At 43.1% G+C, this 19,594-nt stretch overlaps 1 protein-coding gene across 4 annotated transcripts in view; it reads right to left on the bottom strand.

Annotated features, from left to right (window-relative positions):
- Positions 1 to 5,663, bottom strand: part of lrrc1 (leucine rich repeat containing 1) — a 158,005-nt gene extending 152,342 nt beyond the window's left edge. The window contains exons 1-2 of one of the 4 annotated variants that reach the window (XM_041187133.1): positions 5,647 to 5,663; positions 4,192 to 4,452 (exon numbers count right to left, since the gene is read on the bottom strand). In XM_041187133.1, coding sequence (XP_041043067.1) covers positions 4,192 to 4,350 — 159 coding nt within the window. In that variant the 5' untranslated portion in view covers positions 4,351 to 4,452; positions 5,647 to 5,663. Of the gene's footprint in view, positions 1 to 4,191; positions 4,453 to 4,928; positions 4,944 to 5,258; positions 5,403 to 5,646 lie in introns of those variants that run through there. The other 3 variants (XM_041187132.1, XM_041187134.1, XM_041187131.1) reach the window with 3 other exon arrangements.
- Between the last annotated feature and the right edge of the window lie 13,931 nt (positions 5,664 to 19,594).

Below are 19,594 nucleotides of genomic sequence, written 5' to 3'. Positions count from 1 at the left end.
ATGTCAAGGGCAGTCACTCTCACCTCATTTTGGAGTTCAGCTCTTTTGTTTATGTTTAACCAAAGGCTGTAATGAAGTCAGGAGCTGAGTGGCCCTGGCAGAACGCAATTGAGCATCAGTGATCAGGTTACTCCTCAGTTGTCAAGTTCTTCACCATTAAGTAACCAGTTGCCAATGACAACAGTTTGCATTTATATAGCACTTTTTTAATATAGTAAACACCCCAAAGCACTTCACAGGAGCATTGTCAAACAAAATTGGACACCACTGATGCTCACTGTCTAGATAGACTCATGCAGGAAGGATGATAAAAGGGATGTCAGCATTGATTGATTCATACCTCATATAACTTATTGCCTTTAGAAGGGAAAGGAGAGGAGGGAAGAAAACTTGGTGAAACTAGACACAACATTTGATGGAACCAAATAGTGTGCCCAATTTTTTCCCCATATTTTTGCTTCTTCCATCATGGAAGTCAGGCTTTTCCAGTAGGTGAAGAATGATTTCTTAAAACAACCTGATAAAGCTCAAGAACAATGAAGTTTCTGATGCACGGAGGCACTTATTGGCTCAGAAAAACTTGGAAAGATTAAAGGTTTCCCTTTACTTCCACAGTAAGCTATCAGCATAAGACATTTCATTTGTGCACAATATAAGACATAATCATAAAACATTCACAGCATGTAGGAAATCATTATTATGGGTAAGTCTGAAGAGTGAAAACAGAATACTGAACTCCCATTCAATAATCCAGCCTCAAGTGACATTTATCGGAAAATTTATCAATTTTAGCAGCTGTGAGGAATGTGTCACAAAAGCACTCCATCACCAGAGAATTAGCAGGGAGGTTGGTTAAAATGGACATTCTATTTGTGGGTCAACTGATCTTAGTTGCTGTAGTTGAATCCAACAAAGTCAAAAGCTCAGTTTTCTTCTCCAAACACCAGTTTCACTTTTGATCAGGTCTCACTCCTCCACAATTTTGAATTTACTTTTAAAATGCTCCATGATTTTAAATGAGTCCATGCATATTTTCAGGTATTTACACAAAGGCCTAGTTATCAGTATACCCTTGACTCAGACAACGAGTCTAAAATGCTGTGTGAGCTCAGCTATGTATCTATGTCAATTGTATTGCTAGGGGTATACATTCCCAAACAAATTACTGAATGGGGGTGCAGTTTAATAACTTAACCCATTGCTTCAATGGGTATGAAATATTTACCTTTCAGGTCACCATTTTAATAACTGTATCATAGCGATCACAATTCTCTACAGCTTGGCAGTCTACTGGAGAATGCACTAATTTTGAGAAAGGGAGAAAGAGAAAGAATGGTGGGGGGTGGTGGTGGAGGAGATGGGGAAAGAGTCTTTAGTTCTATTTTACGTTTTCTCTTTCTCTCAATTTCCAAGAGTTAATTCAGTCCTGCCACTTCATATATACGTAGCAAATTAAATGAACCTTAACAGTATCACTTTAAAACTTGTTCAAACTAATGCTTTGACTGGGCTTCATTTTTTTTTAAAACAGTTGTCAATACAGCAGTGAATGAAAAATTTCAACAACTCTAACTTTCATTTAGAATCGTTCAGCTAAATATTCATACCAGCAGCATGATCTGTATGACCATAGATCCATTTGACACAAAAACTAGCAAGCGAATTTAATGCTTCATATTGCCTAGGGGGATTTCCACAGTCATCACCAGTGGTACATAGTTGCAGAAGCATCCCATGATTAAATATGAGCAGCAAGGCACTCCTCAACTTTGTTTCAAAGAAATAAATGATGCCTAACGTTATCACCATGATTTCCCATTGCACAACCTCTTTTTTGATGCGTATTCTATGTAATGTGTAAAAAGCGGCATTACAGAATTCAAACAAACTGTGTCACAGATGCAAAGCAATCTTGAAATTCCCTCAGCTTACAAATGAGCGCCTGAACCCGACAAATTCCAATTACCAGACACCTATTAAACTCTCAACAGCCCTCGGATCTGTCTTTGTGGCCTTAAACAGACTCGGATCCAATTTACCAGAATGCAATATTATGCTGTTTATTCTATGTAATGCACATCAGCCTGCATCTTCAACTAAAATGACTTAACATTTCCAATTACTCCAGAGATTTGCTTGGTATAGTTATTAGCATAATGGAGTCAGGGACAAAGGAGGAACAAATGTCTGAAATGGTAACCAGGAGCACCGTCAACACCAGATTAAATTATTGCTGTGAAATCAATTATCATTATTTTTATGGCTTTTGTAGCCTGAATTGCTACTGTCAATGATTAGTGAATCTGCACCCTAAGATACCTTTGCAGCTCTACCCTCTTTAGACTCTTGTTTTCCAAGAAGTAAGGTGACCTTATTCTTTCTACAAACTGCACCATCTCTCAGATCCATATCGAAGTTCGCCCATTCTGGGATCACAAGATAAGGAGTGGACTATTCAGCCCCTCAAGCTAGCTCCACCATTCAAATAGATCCTGGCAGATTTGACCATCCTGCAAGTCTATTGAGCATTTCTTACATTTTGTCACAGTCTTTCTCGCTATTAATTATACTCCGCAATTTGGTGCCACCCATAAATTTTGATAGATTTCCCATTCCCAAATCCATATCACTTATACAAATGGTGAACAACAGTAGTCCCTGTAGATATTCTCGTGGAACACCACTTCCTAACTTCCACTTGTCTGGGGAACTACTTTCAATGCCCAATCTCTCTTTTCTGTTTTGTAGCCAGCTTGTTATCCTTTCTGCCTCTACTGAAGACCTTTTAAAGTCCATGCATTTACCTTCCCTACATTACACTGGTCTACAATCTCTGTTACTTCTTCAAAGAATTCATTCATTACATTTGACCTTATCCACTTTGACTTTTTACTATACTTTGCTTGGTAGTTTTTTTTAAACTTACATCTTTGTAAGTATCTATTGCCTGGAATGCAAATTTAGTTCAACCAACCTGTTGGCTTGATTTGCAGATATGGCATTCTGGAGAACTGACCCTTTCTGGAAACCTCAACACTTAAGCATTTTTTTTAAGCATTTCACTTAGGATACATATCCTCAAGGCTGTCAGTACAGGGACATTGAACATTCTGGGAAAACAGCATCAGGATCAAACATTTGCGTAAATACAGAGTAACGCTGCCCCTACCTGGCCTGGTACTTAGGAATAAACCTACTGCACTAAAACAACTTTCTCCCACACAAAAACTGCGGATGCTGGAAATCCAAAACAAAAACAGAATTACCTGGAAAAACTCAGCAGGTCTGGCAGCATCGGCGGAGAAGAAAAGATTTGACGTTTCGAGGGTCATGAGGACTCGAAACGTCAACTCTTTTCTTCTCCGCCGATGCTGCCAGACCTGCTGAGTTTTTCCAGGTAATTCCGTTTTTGTTTCTCCCACACAAACCCTTCTGGTGGCTCCTGAGCAAAATTTGCCAGATTACAAGTATCTTTGATCTCTGTTCTTGGGAACTAGGCTGAGACTGCAAACAAAAAAAAACAAACGTACATGGAATCTTTGGAACTAATGAAGAGAGGTTTCATCCCATTGGTCAGGATGTGGTTCACACCCAGTCCCAGAAGTGAGGTAGCAAGTCTGTCTGTATTCGTCTAGTTCCTGCAACAACACTTCTTTAGCGATTTGGTATCGTAAACTAGTGACCCATTCTGTAATTAAATACAAAATCATTTCTGCTTGTGCAACTGTAGAGATGTAAGGGATGTTCGTATTCTAGGTCAAAGTGCAAAACGCATGACTCCCGCTAACTGTATAAATCAATGTGGAATCTGAGAGAAAGGCCAGTGAGGAAAGCTAACTTGTAGGTCAATCCCATTGCCAATTATAACTAAACCTTGCCAGGTCTTTGACATTTCAGGATTTCCGCTGCCAAAACCACCAACCCACAAAATTAGTTTAGAGTGGCCAATGGATTTTTTTAAACGACAAATACCGACGATAGCGCTGAATCCCTTAAAATATCAACTGATATTTCGATTGTTTTCCCTCCACTTACCTTGTGAACTGCTTTTGCCGGCATAACTTCTCTTCTGCACAGGAGAACTTTAGCACAGTATGGAAACACAACCCGGCACATTGAGGCTGTGAGTGCCTCAAGCAGAGGACAAGGCTCGGTCTGAAAATGAAAACTCGCGCGGGGGGCTCTACTTACTTTGGGCAGCTCCCGGAGCTGGTTGGCGTCGAGCAGCAGCTCCTCCAGGCTCCGGCTATAGCGATAAATCTCGTCAGGGACGGCGAGGAGCGAGCAGTGTCTCTTGTCCACGGCCTCGACGTGCCGGTTGCACCGCCACAGAGGAATGCAGTTGAACATGTCTCGAGGTCCCAGCGGAACGCTGTCTCGGGGGTCCCAGCGGAACGCTGTCTCGGGGTTCAGTGCTCTGGTTCCAGAAACCGATCGCCTCCAACCTTCTGCCTTCCCCCAAGGCACCACAACCAGGAAAGGAATCGCACATTAAATTAAATGTATATTTAAATAAAGTAATTTTAAACCCACCAGCCGCCCCCAAGCCACAGCCTCGCTCCTCTTCCTTTTGTTGCTGGCTGCTTGTGGTATCCCAGTCAGGAGAAATTTGCATCAGGTAAATCTGTCCGCCTATTTTATTTTCATTCCCCTTGTCCTACATGTCTCCTAGTTTATCCCCCTCTCTATCTTTCTCTCTCTCCTTCACGGTTTCCCCTAGTTCCAGTTCCTGAACCGGAACCCACACTCCCTCCTTCTCGTTGACGTCAACATTCCCAGTGGTCCATGTTAAGTGAAGTGGGGAAGATTGGAAAGAATGAAAGCTGCTTTCTTGTCTGGTGCTGGGTGCGCTGCCTTGGGTTGTTGAACAGTTAAGTGAGCGGTCCACCCAGGGGCTACTGGCAAAACAGGGCTTTCGGAATTCCTACCTCCCATTCGACAGACCTCCCACAGCTCTCTATGTTGTGTTTTTTTTTAATTATTGTCGCAGTTTAAGTATTGCTAGATTTTAGTCAGTTCTTGTTCCTCGTGAGGTTTCGGGGTTACAACTTGTACAGAGGAGGTTGAACCGGTTATACTAAAAGTGAGGGATGCCTTCCCACTTCTGTTACTCTTTGTCTATTCGAAAGCGTTTGATACCGAGCAAAGCTTCCCTTTCTTTCCCCCATGTTATTTCCCACAGCAACTGCTCTCGCTTTTACTCCGGAGAAAGACGCCGATTTAGTGCTAAATTCTGAGCTGATATCATAGGGACTTACTTAAGTTAGGATCTTTACAGCTAATCGAGCCATAAGAGAGCTTGACCCCGTGCCCGACCCCAGATGATGGTGCTAATCCACAATGGTGTCCAGTCGGACGTTAGGTTGTGACTGTCCAGAAAAAATATCGTAGGGATTTGAAAGGTATTGCATAGTTTCCAGTAAAATGCGTCATATTTAGTACATTGATTTATTTCTATATTTCTCAAGAGCGGTGGGTTCCCAGACCTACGCTGAATCAATGCTTCCCTATCGCCACAGCACAAGGCTTCCCTGGCTGCTTTCTTGCGCCTCCCAGAGGCTGCTTGTGGAACAAAACTGAAGCAGTCAAGGGGGCAAGTCGCTTGCCGAACACTGGGGGATGATCCCAACTGAAGCGTTAACGTACCTTTTCTTTTCCAAATGTAAACCAGTGCCTGTGTGCGTTCCTAGCTCATTCTGCTTTTACTAATACTTGAGGACCCAGTGAATAGAGAAATAACAGAGAAAGACAAAATTTGCAAAAATGAAAAGTTGGAAGGACAGTCTTTAAAAAAAATCATGGATGATTATAGAAGTGTAACACAAATGTAAGCATGCAAGTTTAGAAAATGGGGAAAAAAAGTTAAAATTCAGATTCAGACACAGCTCACCAGAACACACTTCATTGACAATGTACATATGATTGTCAATTTTTTTTATTGTGCTAGTTGTCAAATGATCACTGACTTTCAACAACCACACCTATCTGTGAGTCACAACTCCAGCTAATGGGTGGTTTCCAAGTGAACCCAGTTTTACTAGGACTCGTTAATGTTATTATCCACCAGATGCTGACAACGGCAGTTCTTCTTACCCCCCCATCTTGAATTTAGAAAGAAAGACTTGGTAGAATTATACAAACTTATAGCATAGATTGAGGCCATTCAGCCCAAGGTACCTGTGCTAGCTCTTTGAAAGAGTAATCGTGCTTAGTCCATGTTCTTGTTTTTTTTGGCCATAGCCCTGTAAATCCCTCATCCTCAAATATCTGCCCAACTCTCTTTGAGAATTAGTTATGAAATCAGCTGTCACCATCTTTCAAGTTGAGCATCCCAGATCCCAACAAATCTGGATGAAAAAGTCTTTCCTTATCTCCTCTCTAGATCTTTTACCGATGATTTGATTCTATGACCTCTAGACATTGACCCACTCCCAGAGGGAATATTTTCTCTCTATTCGCTTTACCAAAACCTATCATCATTTTGCAAGCCTCAATTAAATCTCCCCTTAACCTTTTCTGTTCCAAAGAGAACAGTCCTGACTTTTCCAACCCCATCTCATTATGGAAGTCCTTCATGCCTGGTAACATCCTTGTAAACCTTCTCTGTACCCTTTCTAAGGTCTTTTCATCCTCCCTGTTGTGTGGTGACCAGAATTATCCACAATACTCCAGTTAAGATCTAACCAGTGACTTATAAAGTTCTAGCATGAACTATTTGCTTTTACATCTTATTTCTCTATTTATAAGCCCAAGTTACCCATAAGCTTTTTTAATACTTTATCAACTTCCCTTGCTACCTTTCAGGATCTTGCATATATGTGCACTAAGGTCTCTTTGCTCATCTGCACTTTTCAAAATCATGTCATTTATAGCATACTGTCTTTCCATATTCATCCTTCCAAAGTGGATCACTTCATACTTCTTCACATTGAACTCCATTTGCCATATTTCTGCTCATTTGTATAGCAACTTTCATGACATCATTCCCAAAGTATTTACAACCAACTAAGAACTTATGAAACATTGTTACTGTTGTGGTATGGCAGCTAATTTGCACACCACTAAGTCCCACAGACAGTAATATATAAGCATAGCATTGTTTTAGTGACATTGGTTGAGAGATATTGGCTAGGAGACCAGAGAGAACTCTTCAGCTCTTCAAAATAGTATCCTGAGAGGGCAGATGAGGAAACTGGTTTTAACATCTCATCCACAAGACAGCACTTTGGACAGTGCTCCCTCAAGACCTCAATTTTAGTGCTTACATCTCTGAAAATGAGACATGAATGTCCTGATTCAGAGTCAAGAGTGCTAACACCCTACCTAGAGCAAGGCTGTTGTTGTATGTTCATACCATTCCCTTGAAAAACAGGATGAAGCAGGGTTTTCAGACTGATTAACAGTCTGATAGGATGCTAACACTCCTTCCTTGAATGTAACCACCTTTGCAGCAGCTGATAGAGTGGTCAGTCCTACAGGGTAGGTGTGTTTGGGCTTCCAAAATCCAGTTCAAACTTCTGTACCTTTTAACTCAGGCAGGGATACCACCAAGCCGTAGGGTCACTCCAATCAAGGATCTGCTGCCAACTGGTTCAAGCTGGCTGAATCTTGATGAAATGATTGATTATTGGTGCGTAGATGTCAAATTGATGGTACTATGGATGACATCTTTCATCACGTTGTTGATGACTGGGAGAAGGCTAGCTAGTAAGGCATTAATATGCTGAATTAGTTTTGTCCTGTTTTTTGTAAATAGAATACACTTGAGCAATTTTCTACCTTGTTGGATAGAAGCCAGTGTTTTACATGATTAGCCGAAGGAATTGGCTAATGCTGACACACAGGTCATCAGCCAGAATGTTGTCAGATTCCATAGCCTTTGTTGTGTCCATTGCATGTGTCAATTGGTTACTTTTTATTATCCTGTGGATTGAATCAAGTTAGGTAGACGGTGGTATCCATGATGCTGGGGTCTGTGAAAGGAGGTGAACTAGGACTATCCATTTGCCACTTTAGTTACAAGGTGCTTACAAATACTTCAGTTTTGTCTCACACTCATCATCTGGGCTGTGCTGTGATTGTGGATGCTTTTATTCATGGAGCCACCTTCTCCCATTCGTTATCTGACTGCGTAATACCAGTCTGGAATAGATATGGAAGGCCTATTGATCTTTACTCTGACCTGTTGATTGTAAAATCACTTGGTGCTGTCTACAACGTTCTGCTTTTGATATTTATCTAGTGCTGTAGTTTCATTAGGTCAATACATCATTCTAAAGTATGCTTGATTATGGCCCTTGCATGCCCTGTTACATTCCAAGCTTGATAATGATGGAGGAATGCTGGATGTGCTGGGCCTTGGAGATATATAATTCTACTACTCTTACAGCACCTCATGATTGCCTAGTTTTTAACTGTAGATCTCTCCTGAGTCTGGCCTACTTAGCATGATGATAGTGTCACACTATATGTTGTAGAGTGGGGATGAGGCTTTGCCTTTACAGGGACAGAAATCACTTCTACCAATTCCATCTTGAGCAGACTTATTTTATGCTGGTTCCCTCATTATCTGATGCAGGCCCAGTCTCACTGCTTCAGGACTTGGCCAGCTCAGTCAAGGATGGTGCTAGTAAGCTACTCTGGATGGTAGACATTGAAGCCCCCATCATCCACAATAAATTCTATGTCCTTTTTTCCATTATTGCTTCCTGTAAGTTGCATTCAGGATAAAGAAGCATTGATTTGCCAGTTGAGGAAAGATGATGGTGATAATCAGGATGTTTGCTTGGTATTATTTGACCTGATGCATGACACTTAATGGGATCCTGAGTCAATACTGCAGATTCCCAGTGCCATGACTATTTGACTACATGCTCTGTGGCCTCTGGTGCATTTATCCTGTCAGCTAGACAGGACACACCCAGGTATTACGACAAAGGAGCCTGGATGTTAACTAATGGATATGAGGCACTGTGCTTTTATCCACCATGCTATCAGTTTACACCAATTTTTATTGAAAATATTTGGAAGTCTGAGCTCCAGAAACTCTGTTCTCTAGGCAGTGCCTCCATCCCCATCAATGGCAATTGTCTGAAGCTGAACCATACTATTTGTAAAATTGAGTTATATCTGACCCCAAGATGAGCTGCTGATCACATATGCATGCCACCCCTAAGACCACCTATTTCTATCTCCATAATATCTTCCAATTAAGCCCCCCATCTCAGCTCATCTGCTGCAGAAACACTCACCCATGCTTTTGTAACCTATAGACTTAAATATTTTAAAGTCCTCCTGGTTGGCCTGTCGAAGGGTCATGAGGACTCGAAACGTCAACTCTTTTCTTCTCCGCCGATGCTGCCAGACCTGCTGAGTTTTTCCAGGTAATTCAGTTTTTGTTTTGGATTTCCAGCATCCGCAGTTTTTTTGTTTTTACTCCTACATGGGTCTGAAGGCAGCAGCACAACATAAAACCGTGACATAAAGAAGAAATGGTGAGTAGAAAAAGCACAGAAATCCAACTACTTGTGGACACCAACATGTGCACTTTCTTCAGCACTGTCAAGATGATTTATGGCCAGGCACTCAAGAGCCACCCTGCTGAGAAGCAAGGATGCTGGGGGGTGGGGGAGCTCACCAAGGATCGAGAGGCAGTCAGTGCTGCTGGAGAGAGCATTTGGAAGAGCTTGTGAGCCGAGACTTTGTTTTCAACTCAAACGTCCTCAATTCCATTCCTCAATACCCTGTCCAACTTAGTCCTGGTCCAGAGCGAAGGTGAAAAAGCCATTCTACAGCTGAAAAACAACAAAGCCTCTATAGCAAAGAGAATCCTTGCTGAAATTCTGAAACAAGGGAGAGATAGACTCCTGACACGTCTGCACAACCTCATATCCCTCATCTGGGAAGAGGAGTGCATGTCAGGGGATCTCAGGGATGTTGTGACCATGACTTTATTCAAGAAAGGCGACAAGTCTGATTGTGGTAACTACAGAGGAGTCTTCCTGCTGTCTGCCACAAGGAAGATCATTGCAAGGATCCTCTTCAGCCACCTCCCCTAGTGGCTGAGGAACTCCTTTGAGAGTCACAATGTGGTTTTCACCCATTACAGCCGTGATATTCAAGAAAAGTGCAAGGAACGCTATCAACCACTGTACGTGGCTTTTTTGACCTCATGAAAGCTGTTGACTCTGTCAACTATGCAGACTTATGGAGTAACCACCTCAAATTTGATTGCCCTCAGAAATTAGTCACCATCCTCCGCCTACTTCACAGTGACATGCAAGCCATCATCCTCACTAACGGAACTGCCCGCAGTGAAAGCTGAGGCCAAACAACGCTGTGTCATTGCACTAACTCTCTTCTCCATTTTCCTCACTTCAATACTGCACCTCACATCCAAAATAATCCACAGGAGTGGAGTTAATCTACAGAACAGACAGGAAACTGTTGAACCTATGCACCAGGCAGCCCAAAACCAAAAGCATTTCAACCTCAGGCAGTATGTAGATGACGCTTACGTGGGCGCTCACTCAGAAACTGAGTTCCAGGTCATTGTCAATTCCTTCTCCAAAGCGCATGAGAAAATGGGCCTTTCACTAAACACCCAGAAAACTAAAGTCCTTTTCTAACCAGCCCTCAGAGCAAAACATCTCTCCACCGTCGATTAAGATCAACGGTGAGATCCTGAGAGCCTCCTCTTGACAGAGGCAGACATAGATGGCAAAATTCATCATCCACTCCAATGTGCCAGCTCAGCTTTTGGCCGACTGAGGAAAAGAGTATTTAAGGAGCAGGATCTCAAACCCAAGACTAAGGCCATGGTTTACTTCGCCATAGTTATCCCAATGCTCCTATATGCTTCAGAGACTTGGACAACCTCTAGCAGGCACCTCAAAGCACTGGAGATGTATCGCCAGTGAGGCCTTCACAAGATCCTCCAAATCCAGTGGCATGAAAGGTGGTCCAAAGCAGCATCCTCTCCCAAGTCAACATGCCCAGCGTTGAGGCGCTAATCACTCAAAACCAGCTTCACTGCATGGGACATGTCGTTTGTATGCCTGTATTCAGGCTCCTGAAATAATTGCTCTACTCAGTCATGGCAAGAGACTCTCAGGAGACAGTGAAAACACTTTAGGGATGTCCTCAAAGAATTCCTGAAAAGGTCAAACATCTCTGCCAATTCACTGGAGTCCCTGGCCTGTGACTGACCAAAACAGCGAAGGCCCATTCAGGAAGGCACTGAACACATTGAGAGAATTTGTAGGGAACGTGCAGAGGTGAAGTTGAGGTGTTGGAGGGAGTGCAAAAACCTCCCAGCAACCAGGACTGGTGAAACCATGAGGCACACTAGGCAGTCGCTAGAGTGGCAAGATTTGTCGGGGGGAGGGGGTGGTTCAGCCACACCAACACCGTGGCAAAAAATTGAATTGTCTGAACCTTTAAAATGATATGAGCAACTTTCCATGAGTGCCCAGGGTGTGGCACCATGTAGTTTCAGTGCAGCCCCTCTGGAATTTGCTGTGAGCAGCTCTTTCCCAGCCCCACAGCATCCACCCCCCCAGGTTGGTAGTCTATATCCAATTTCTACTGGCTGTGGGCCCACAGAACAAAATAGACAATATGTGCTAAATCTGTTGATGTACATGTGTTTCATGTTATACTTGGTTATAAAATTCCACAGAAATGCAACTTATCCAGACAAAAGAATTGAATGTAGCTTCCCTAGCAGTGTTTTGTTAAGTCATTTGAGGTATGTGCTATTGATCTATAAATCGTGAATTGAAGTACAGAATGTGAATTATTAAGGGAGCTTGTTAGTTTCCGGTTAAGTAATTCATCTTGAAGCTACCCTTCAGTTTAGTTCTCTTTATAGTATTTAAAATATTCTAGGCTTTTTCCCTAATTTTTAAGTGAAGTGGCTTGAGTGAAGTAAACTTTGCTTAACCTTCCTCAATGCAAAAAGGTCTGTGATGAGTTGGGACTACTGGTATTCTTGACATTTCATTTGCACTGAGGTGCTGATCAGTTTTCATGCGTCATTTATCTCACAGTATGACCAAGCTGCCCCCTCCCCTGCGATTGCTAGACCAATCCTTGTTTTTACATGACCATAAAAATTGTGATTGGAGCCTCCTCTTCAACCATTCATTGCTGCCGGTCTTCGAAGTTTGCTTCATACTTTTGCTTTTGAATCTTTGGATGATCTCAAGCTCTCTTAGAGCCTTCCAGCACCCTGCACTGTACCGAGAAACACCAATTTGGACACATGAAAATTGAGATCTGATTTTCAAACAGCATGTGGCTACATATTCTGGGAAATTGTTTAAGAGATCATAGTGTTCAGACGTTAAATTATTTGTGTTGCTTTTCATGGAGATATTTCTTTTGAGAGACATGCTGTCAGTATTCTAAACAAACGACAACCGTTTGTATTTTTTGCCAATTTAACCTTTACTGTGTAACTGCAAGGGAGTTTGACTTTGGAGCAGGATCACAATAAAACTATCTGTAGGGCAGTGAGGTAATTAATTATATTTTGCTCATGTGGTCAGAATTTTAGGCAATATGTTGCCATAAAATGGAAATTTAGTGTGTAAAAGCTGGAACCTGGTAGAGCTGTAAATATTAGAGCTGTTACCGAGATCACAATCTGTCTGACCTTTCTTGTATATTTCATTTTTAATACTAAAGATGAAAATTGAAACATGCTTTGCCACTGCTTTTCTGTGCTTCCCTAAAGATAATTCTGCAATTGACTGAAGTATCAGGATGCAGGTCATTTTACCACATGTAACATTCAGCACCAGGGCAGTCAGAAGGTGGATGAACAATTACATTTCTCCCTCCCCCACCCCCACCCCCTCCCCCAACATCAAAAACCACAAAGCTTTCATTTCTGGGTAACTCCACTTAAGAAGAATTATCTTGGGAGCAAGACTCCTTCAGTTTTCATTCAACTGCACGAAAGTTCATTTCTATTCATCCGGCATCATGCACTGAGAATGGGTGGTGCTACTGGTTAAAATGCCAGCTACTTAAGAGTTCTGTGTTTTCAGGTTCAACCATTCGGACAGGTCCTGGGTGGTCTCGTGATGAGGTCTCAAGTGAAGTGTGGGAGCGGAATGCACAAACCTAGTGAGCAGCATGGAAGGAAAATGGTGCTGCAGAAGCAGAGAGAGCAGTGAGAGGCTAAGGCCTGAGCGAGGGCTGAGAGCAGGCCAAGAGTAACATCTACCCATGAGTTTGACAATTAGAACATAAGAACTAGGAGCAGGAGTAGTTGTAATTCCATCATGCTATGAACACTCTTCCCTAGAGGATCCTTTACTAGAGATCATTAATTAATCCAATCTCATGAAACAAAACAAAATCCAGAATAGCCTGCTCCCTGGTTGGTTCCACAACATATTGCTCCAAGAAACAATCTCTAATACACTCTATGAACTCTCCCTTGAGGCTTACCCTTGCCAATTTGATTAGTCCAGTTTATATGCATCTTAAAATCACCCATGATTATTGCCGTGCCTTTCTTACATGCTGCCAGTATTTCCTGGTTTATACTGTGCCCCACTGCTAAAGCACTGTTTGGGGACCTATAGATTACTCCCACCAGGGACTTCTTTCCCTTGCTATTTCTTATTTCTCCAGACTGACTCTATGTCTTGCTCTCCAGTGCCTATATCATTCCTCACTTAACACTCATCTCTTCCTTTACCAACAAAGCTACACTACCTCCTTTTCTTTCCTGCATATCCTTCCGAAACACGGTACCCTTGGATATTCAACTCCCAAACCTATTCTCCCTGTAACCATGCCTCAGAAATCATCACCAAATCATACCTATTTATCTCTTAGCGGTTGTGAGAGTGTGGGACCATTTTACTGTATTCATTTTTGAAAGTTAATTGTGGGGTGGGGGGGTAGGTGAGGTGGGGGTGGAGGCGGGGTGGGGGGGAGGCGGGGTGGGGGGGAGGTGGGGTGGAGGGGGTAGGCAGGGTGGGGGGGGGAGGTCGGGGAGGGGGAGTGGGGGGGGGGGTGGCGGAGGGCACCAGGCTGAAAGTCCACCTAGGGCAGCAAATACTCTTGCACCTGCCCTGCAAACAGCCTACAAACTTGAATTAGCGCCAGCCTGCATGCTTAAGAGTTTGCAGATCGTGCACTGGACTTATCAACCATCTCATCACCCGTCGGGCCAGAGTGGAAGAAAGTCATTCTCGACCCCGAGGGACTACCTAAGAAGAAGTTGTTGTTAGGCTGTTACTTCCGATGGAGTGGCAATTGAGTCAGATTGCCACTCCACTCAAAATTTTTTAACTGGAAATCCAGGCAATCCTATCTCGTCCAACCTTCCAGCTTAGGCCGGGTGAGATTTGTGTAGTGCAGCTCGCTCCTGGGGCCTACTGGCAAAGGCTGTTCAGTCACAGGTAAGTAAATCACACCCCCTTTCTTATAACACTAGCTGCTGTAAACTAGGTAAGTTTAAAGGTCCAGCCAAGGTTAAAGGTCTTTGAGTCTTTGACAGTCAGGGGAAGGTGAGTGGCTAGGATTTTTTGGGGGGGTGGGGGGATAGGGTTGGGTCAGGCCTTGGGCAGGGTGGGGGCAAGGTTGATAGTTGGCTCAGCAGGGGGAGGGGGAGAGGGCGGGAGTCAGGAGTCAGACCTGGGACTGGTTAGTGGGGAGGAGGGTGGGGGGGGGCGGTCAGGTGTTGGTCCGGAGTTTGGCCTGGAAGGGAGTTGGGTGGAGATTCGGTTGGGCAAAGGACATGGGGAGTAAAGTTGGGAGTCATTCCTGTTGGGCAGTTGGGAATGGGGCTGGTGGGGGGGGGGGGGGGTGCGGAGTCTTGTGAGGGGACCAGGGGAGTTGGGGGGAGTCCTATTGGGGGTGGGGAGAGGTAGTCAGGGGCGGGTGGTGGTGGAGGGATGGGGTGTCCAGTGGAATGTTGAGGGATGGGTCAAGTCCTGTGGGGGATCAGGGGTTGGTAGTGGAGGAGTGGGAGGAGTCCCACTGGGGTTTGGGTGAGGTGGGTGTTTCCGTGGAGGGTGAGAGGAGTCCTGGGGGGCGTCGGTGAGTGGGTTGGTGGGGGGGGGGGTGGGGGGCAGTAGTCCCGTGAGGGGTCAGGATGGGTCAGTAGAATAATTACGCAGAAGCTAGAAGTGGTTTTAATTCTTGTAACTTTCCTGGGTAACTATTCATGTAACACAGACAGAACCATCCGAAGTTTGCAATTTAAATTGCATTTTCAGATGGTTCCTAGTGTAGGGCAATTGTCCACCAAAAATTTGAGCTTCCTGGGCAATTGCCATGCAATCCTTACCAGGGAGCATCCAGGGGGGCTTCTGCAGTGCAACTTCGGGGTACGGCCCAGGTGCATTACCCTGGAGCTTGGAGTTACAGCCCGATGAATTACTTCTTCAGTTTGCATTTAAGCAAAATCAAACAATTGAAAAGAACTAATGTAACAATCAAGCTTCAAATAAAATTTGGGTCCACAGACTGAACGCAGTACAACTAAAGATGCACCATTCAAATTGCTTAATTAGTTTAATTAAGTTGTTTAGCATCTGAAACTTATATCTTTTCAGGTCTCCATGAATACTAGAAAAAAATAGAATAATGAATTGCCATCTTTACTTATCCTGAGAAATTAACCACCATCTTCTGAGAGGAACTGAAGATGGGAAGTGCATGTTCCCTGACCAGCATCATCACACACATAGGGTCATATTCGGAAAAAAGACATAATTTGACCCATCAAGGACATTGTGCATCAACTTCATGAATTGAATCTTCATGGGTGAAAAGGTGAAACCCCGGAATATCTGATTCTGCCATTTAACCATGGCCTGCTGTCCTCCACACATAATACCCTCAACCCTCAGCAGTCCAGGAACTGCTGTGCTACAAGGAATATTTGATCTTCTGTTAATATACTTTGGTCCTGTTTTGAGCTCTTATCTAGCCTTTTTGAAGCAAATTACCCAAAGCAACATCCAATTACTCTTACTGGGAATCTGGTGCATCAAATAATTTATTTTGACATCCAACCTTAAGGGAGTAGGACTGAGGCACACTGCCTGCCTATACCTTACATTCTGATACACTGCCTCTGCCCAGTTCCCAGCCACCTGGATGTGTTTCAATGTACCAATGAGCTTAAGACCCACTGATTGATTGTGTGCTCAAGCCCCACTCCAGGGGCTTGACCAAATAATCTAGGCTGATACTTATATGTGATACTGTAGGGGAGCCACGGTGCAATGGTCAATTTTTCACATGGGTCATCAAACTGAATTCCAGAGATTTCAAATCTCAGGGAAAATGTAAAAGAACCAATGTAGTCGTTAATATTTATCCCTCAACAAACATTCAAAAACTTCGAAAAAAGATCATTTATTTCTTTGACCATTTATTTCATTGCCGCTCGGCTGGCAAGTTTGCTTATACAAAAACAGTGGTTGCACTAGGAAAATATTTAAATATCTCTAAAGTATCACATTGATCTTCCCTGAAGAACCACCCCCTTGTGGTTTTTAGTGACCACATCTGTAGCAAATGTTGGTTGCTCGAGGAACTCCGGCTCAGAGTTGATGAGCTGGAGTCTGAGCTTCGGATGCTGCGACACATCAGGGAGGGGGAGAGTTAACTGGATGCAGTGTTTCAGGAGACAGTCACACCCCTTAGCTTAACTACCTTAAATTCGGCCAGTGGTCAGGGACAAGAGGATATGACTATGAGTGAGGCAGGTAGAGGGATTCAGGAAGTAGCACTGCAGGAGCCTCAGTCTTTGCCCTTATCCAACAGGTTCGCGATTCTTGATTCCTGTGTGGACGAGAGCCGGGACTGTAGGGAGGATGAGTAAATTGACCATAGCACCGTGGTACAGGGAGTCATTCAAGTGGGGGGAGAAAAGAAAAATGTAGTTGTAATGGGAGATAGTATAGTTAGAGAAATAGGTACTGTTCTCTGTAGCCAGGATCAAAAGTCCCAAAGGCTGTGTTGCCTACCTGGTGCCAGGGTTAAGGATATCTCATCTGGGCTGCAGAGGAACATGGAGTGGAAGGGGAAAGATCCAGTTCTCATGGTCCACGTTGGTACCAACAATATAGGTCGAACGAGGAAAGAGGTTCTGCTGAGGAAATACAAGCAGCTAGGGGCTAAATTAAAAAGCAGAACCAAAAAGGTAAAATCTCCAGATTACTAACTGAGCCACGAGTTAATTGGCACTCGGGAAAGAGGGAGCTCTTTCGTTCAGACAGGCTCCACTTGAATCATGCTGGGACCAGTGTCCTGGCGAATTAGATAACTAGGTAGGGCTTTAAACTTAACAGTAGAGGGGAGGGTTCAGTTGCATGGAAATATAAAAAAATCAAAGTTTAAGGAGAAGGTTAGTGACGAGGCTGACTGTTACCAAAAAGTGAAAGGAAGGGACAGAGTGCGTGAACCCCACATGGCACCAAAAAATCATGTAAGAGTCAGGAAAATTGACAATAGGGCAATATATTCCAAAGAGGAAGAAATATAATAAGAGGGGGACAAAGCATCCATGGCTAAGCAAGGAAGTTAAAGACAACTTAAAGGCAAAAACTAAGGCATACCAAATTGCAAAGGTCAATGGCAGGCAGGAAGATTGAGAAACTTTTAAAGACCAACAAAGAGTTACTAAAAAAAAATAAAAAGAGCAAAGGTAAATTATGAAAGAAAACTAGTGCAAATTGTAAAAACTGATAGCAAAAGCTTCTACAAGTATACAAAAGAAAAGAGAGTAGCTAAAGTGAATGTTGGTCCCTTGGAGGATGAGACTGAGGACTTAATAGTGGGGAATGTAGAAATGCAGAGACACTTAATCAATATTTTGCCTCAGTTTTCACGGTGGATGACACTAGTGCCACCCCAATAGTAACAGGTAGTGCAGAGGTATATAGAAAAGAAGGAACTTAGAACAATCACCATGACTAGAGAAAAAGAACTGAGCAAACTATTGGGATTAAAGGGTGACAAGTCCCCAGGATCTGATAGTCTACATCCCAGGGCCATAAAGGAAGTGGCAGCGGAGATAGTAGATGCATTGGCTGTAATATTTCAAAATTCCCTAGATTCTGGAAAAGTTCCAGTGGATTGGAAAAATGTTAATATAATGCCCTTATTCAAAAAGCGGGGGGAGGCAGAAAGTAGGAAATTATAGACCAGTTAGTTTAACATCTGTTGTTGGGAAATTGTTGGAATCCATTATTAAGGAAGTACTAATGGGGCCATTTGAAAAGTCAAAATGCAACCCATCAGAGTCAACATGGTTTTATGAAGAGTAAATCATGTTTGAATAATTTGCTAGAGTTCTTTGAAGATGTGACAAGCAAAGTGGATAATGGGGATCCTGTAGACGTAGTATATCTGGACTTCCAGATAGCCTTTGATAAGATACCGCACAAAAGATTAATACACAAGATAAGTTCACACGGAGTTAGGGGTAATATATTAGCTTGGATAGAGGATTTTGGCTAACCAACAGAAAGCAGAGACTCGGGATAAATGGGTCTTTTTCTGGATGGCAAGCTGTAACTAGTGGGGTGCCACAGGGTTCAGCCCTTGGGCCCCAACTATTTACAATCTATATTAATGACTTGGATTCAGGGATAGAAGGTACTATAGCTAAATTTGCAGATGACACCAAAATAAGTGGGAAAGTAAGTTGCAATGAAGAAATAAGAAATTTAAAATGGATATGGACAGGTTAGGTGAATGGGCCAAAATTTGGCAGATGGGGTTTAACGTGGATAAATGTGAGGTTATCCATTTTGGTTGGAAGAATAAAAAGGCGTTTCATTATTTAAATGGAGAGAAACTTCAGAATGCTTCAGTGCAGAGGGATCTGGATGTCCTTGTGCATGAATTGCTGAAAGCTAGTATATAGGTACAGCAGGTAATAAGGAAGATAAATGGAATTTTGGCATTTATTGCTAAAGGAATAGAGTATAAAAATAGGGGGAGTGTTGTTGCAACTGTACAAGGCATTGGTGAGACCACACTTGGAGCACTGTGCACAATTTTGGTCCCCTTACTTGAGGAAGGATGTAGTTGCATTGGAGGCGGTTCAGAGGAGGTTCACTAGATTGATTCCAAAGATGTGGGGCTTGTCTTATGAGGAGAGATTGAGCAATTTAGGCCTATACTCGCTAGAGTTTAGAAGGATGAGAGGAGATCTAATTGAGGTACATAAGATGCTAAAGGGGATAGACAAAGTAGACGTAGAGCAGATGTTTCCCCTTGTGGGGCATTCTAGAATGAGAGGCCATAGTTTTAGGCTAATGGGTGGTAAATTTAAATCAGAAATGAGGAGGAATTACTTTTCTTAAAGGGTTGTGAATTTCTGGAATTCACCACCTCAGAGTACAGTGGATGAAGGGATGCTGAATAAATTTAAGGAGGAGATAGACAGATTTTTAATTCATAATGGGTTGAAAGGTTATGGGGAGAGGGTGGGGAAATTGGAGTTGAGGCCGAAATGAGATCAGCCATGATTGTAATGCATGGCGGGGCAGGCTCAAGGGGCTGAATTGCCTACTTTTGGTCCTGGTTCTTCTGTCCTTCTGTAAAGGGT

Source organism: Carcharodon carcharias, chromosome 5 (assembly GCF_017639515.1).
Source record: "Carcharodon carcharias isolate sCarCar2 chromosome 5, sCarCar2.pri, whole genome shotgun sequence".
NCBI classification, from domain to species: Eukaryota; Metazoa; Chordata; class Chondrichthyes; order Lamniformes; family Lamnidae; genus Carcharodon; species Carcharodon carcharias.
The sequence above is the reverse complement of the archived record's forward strand: the minus strand, read 5'-3'. Positions and strand labels throughout refer to the sequence as shown.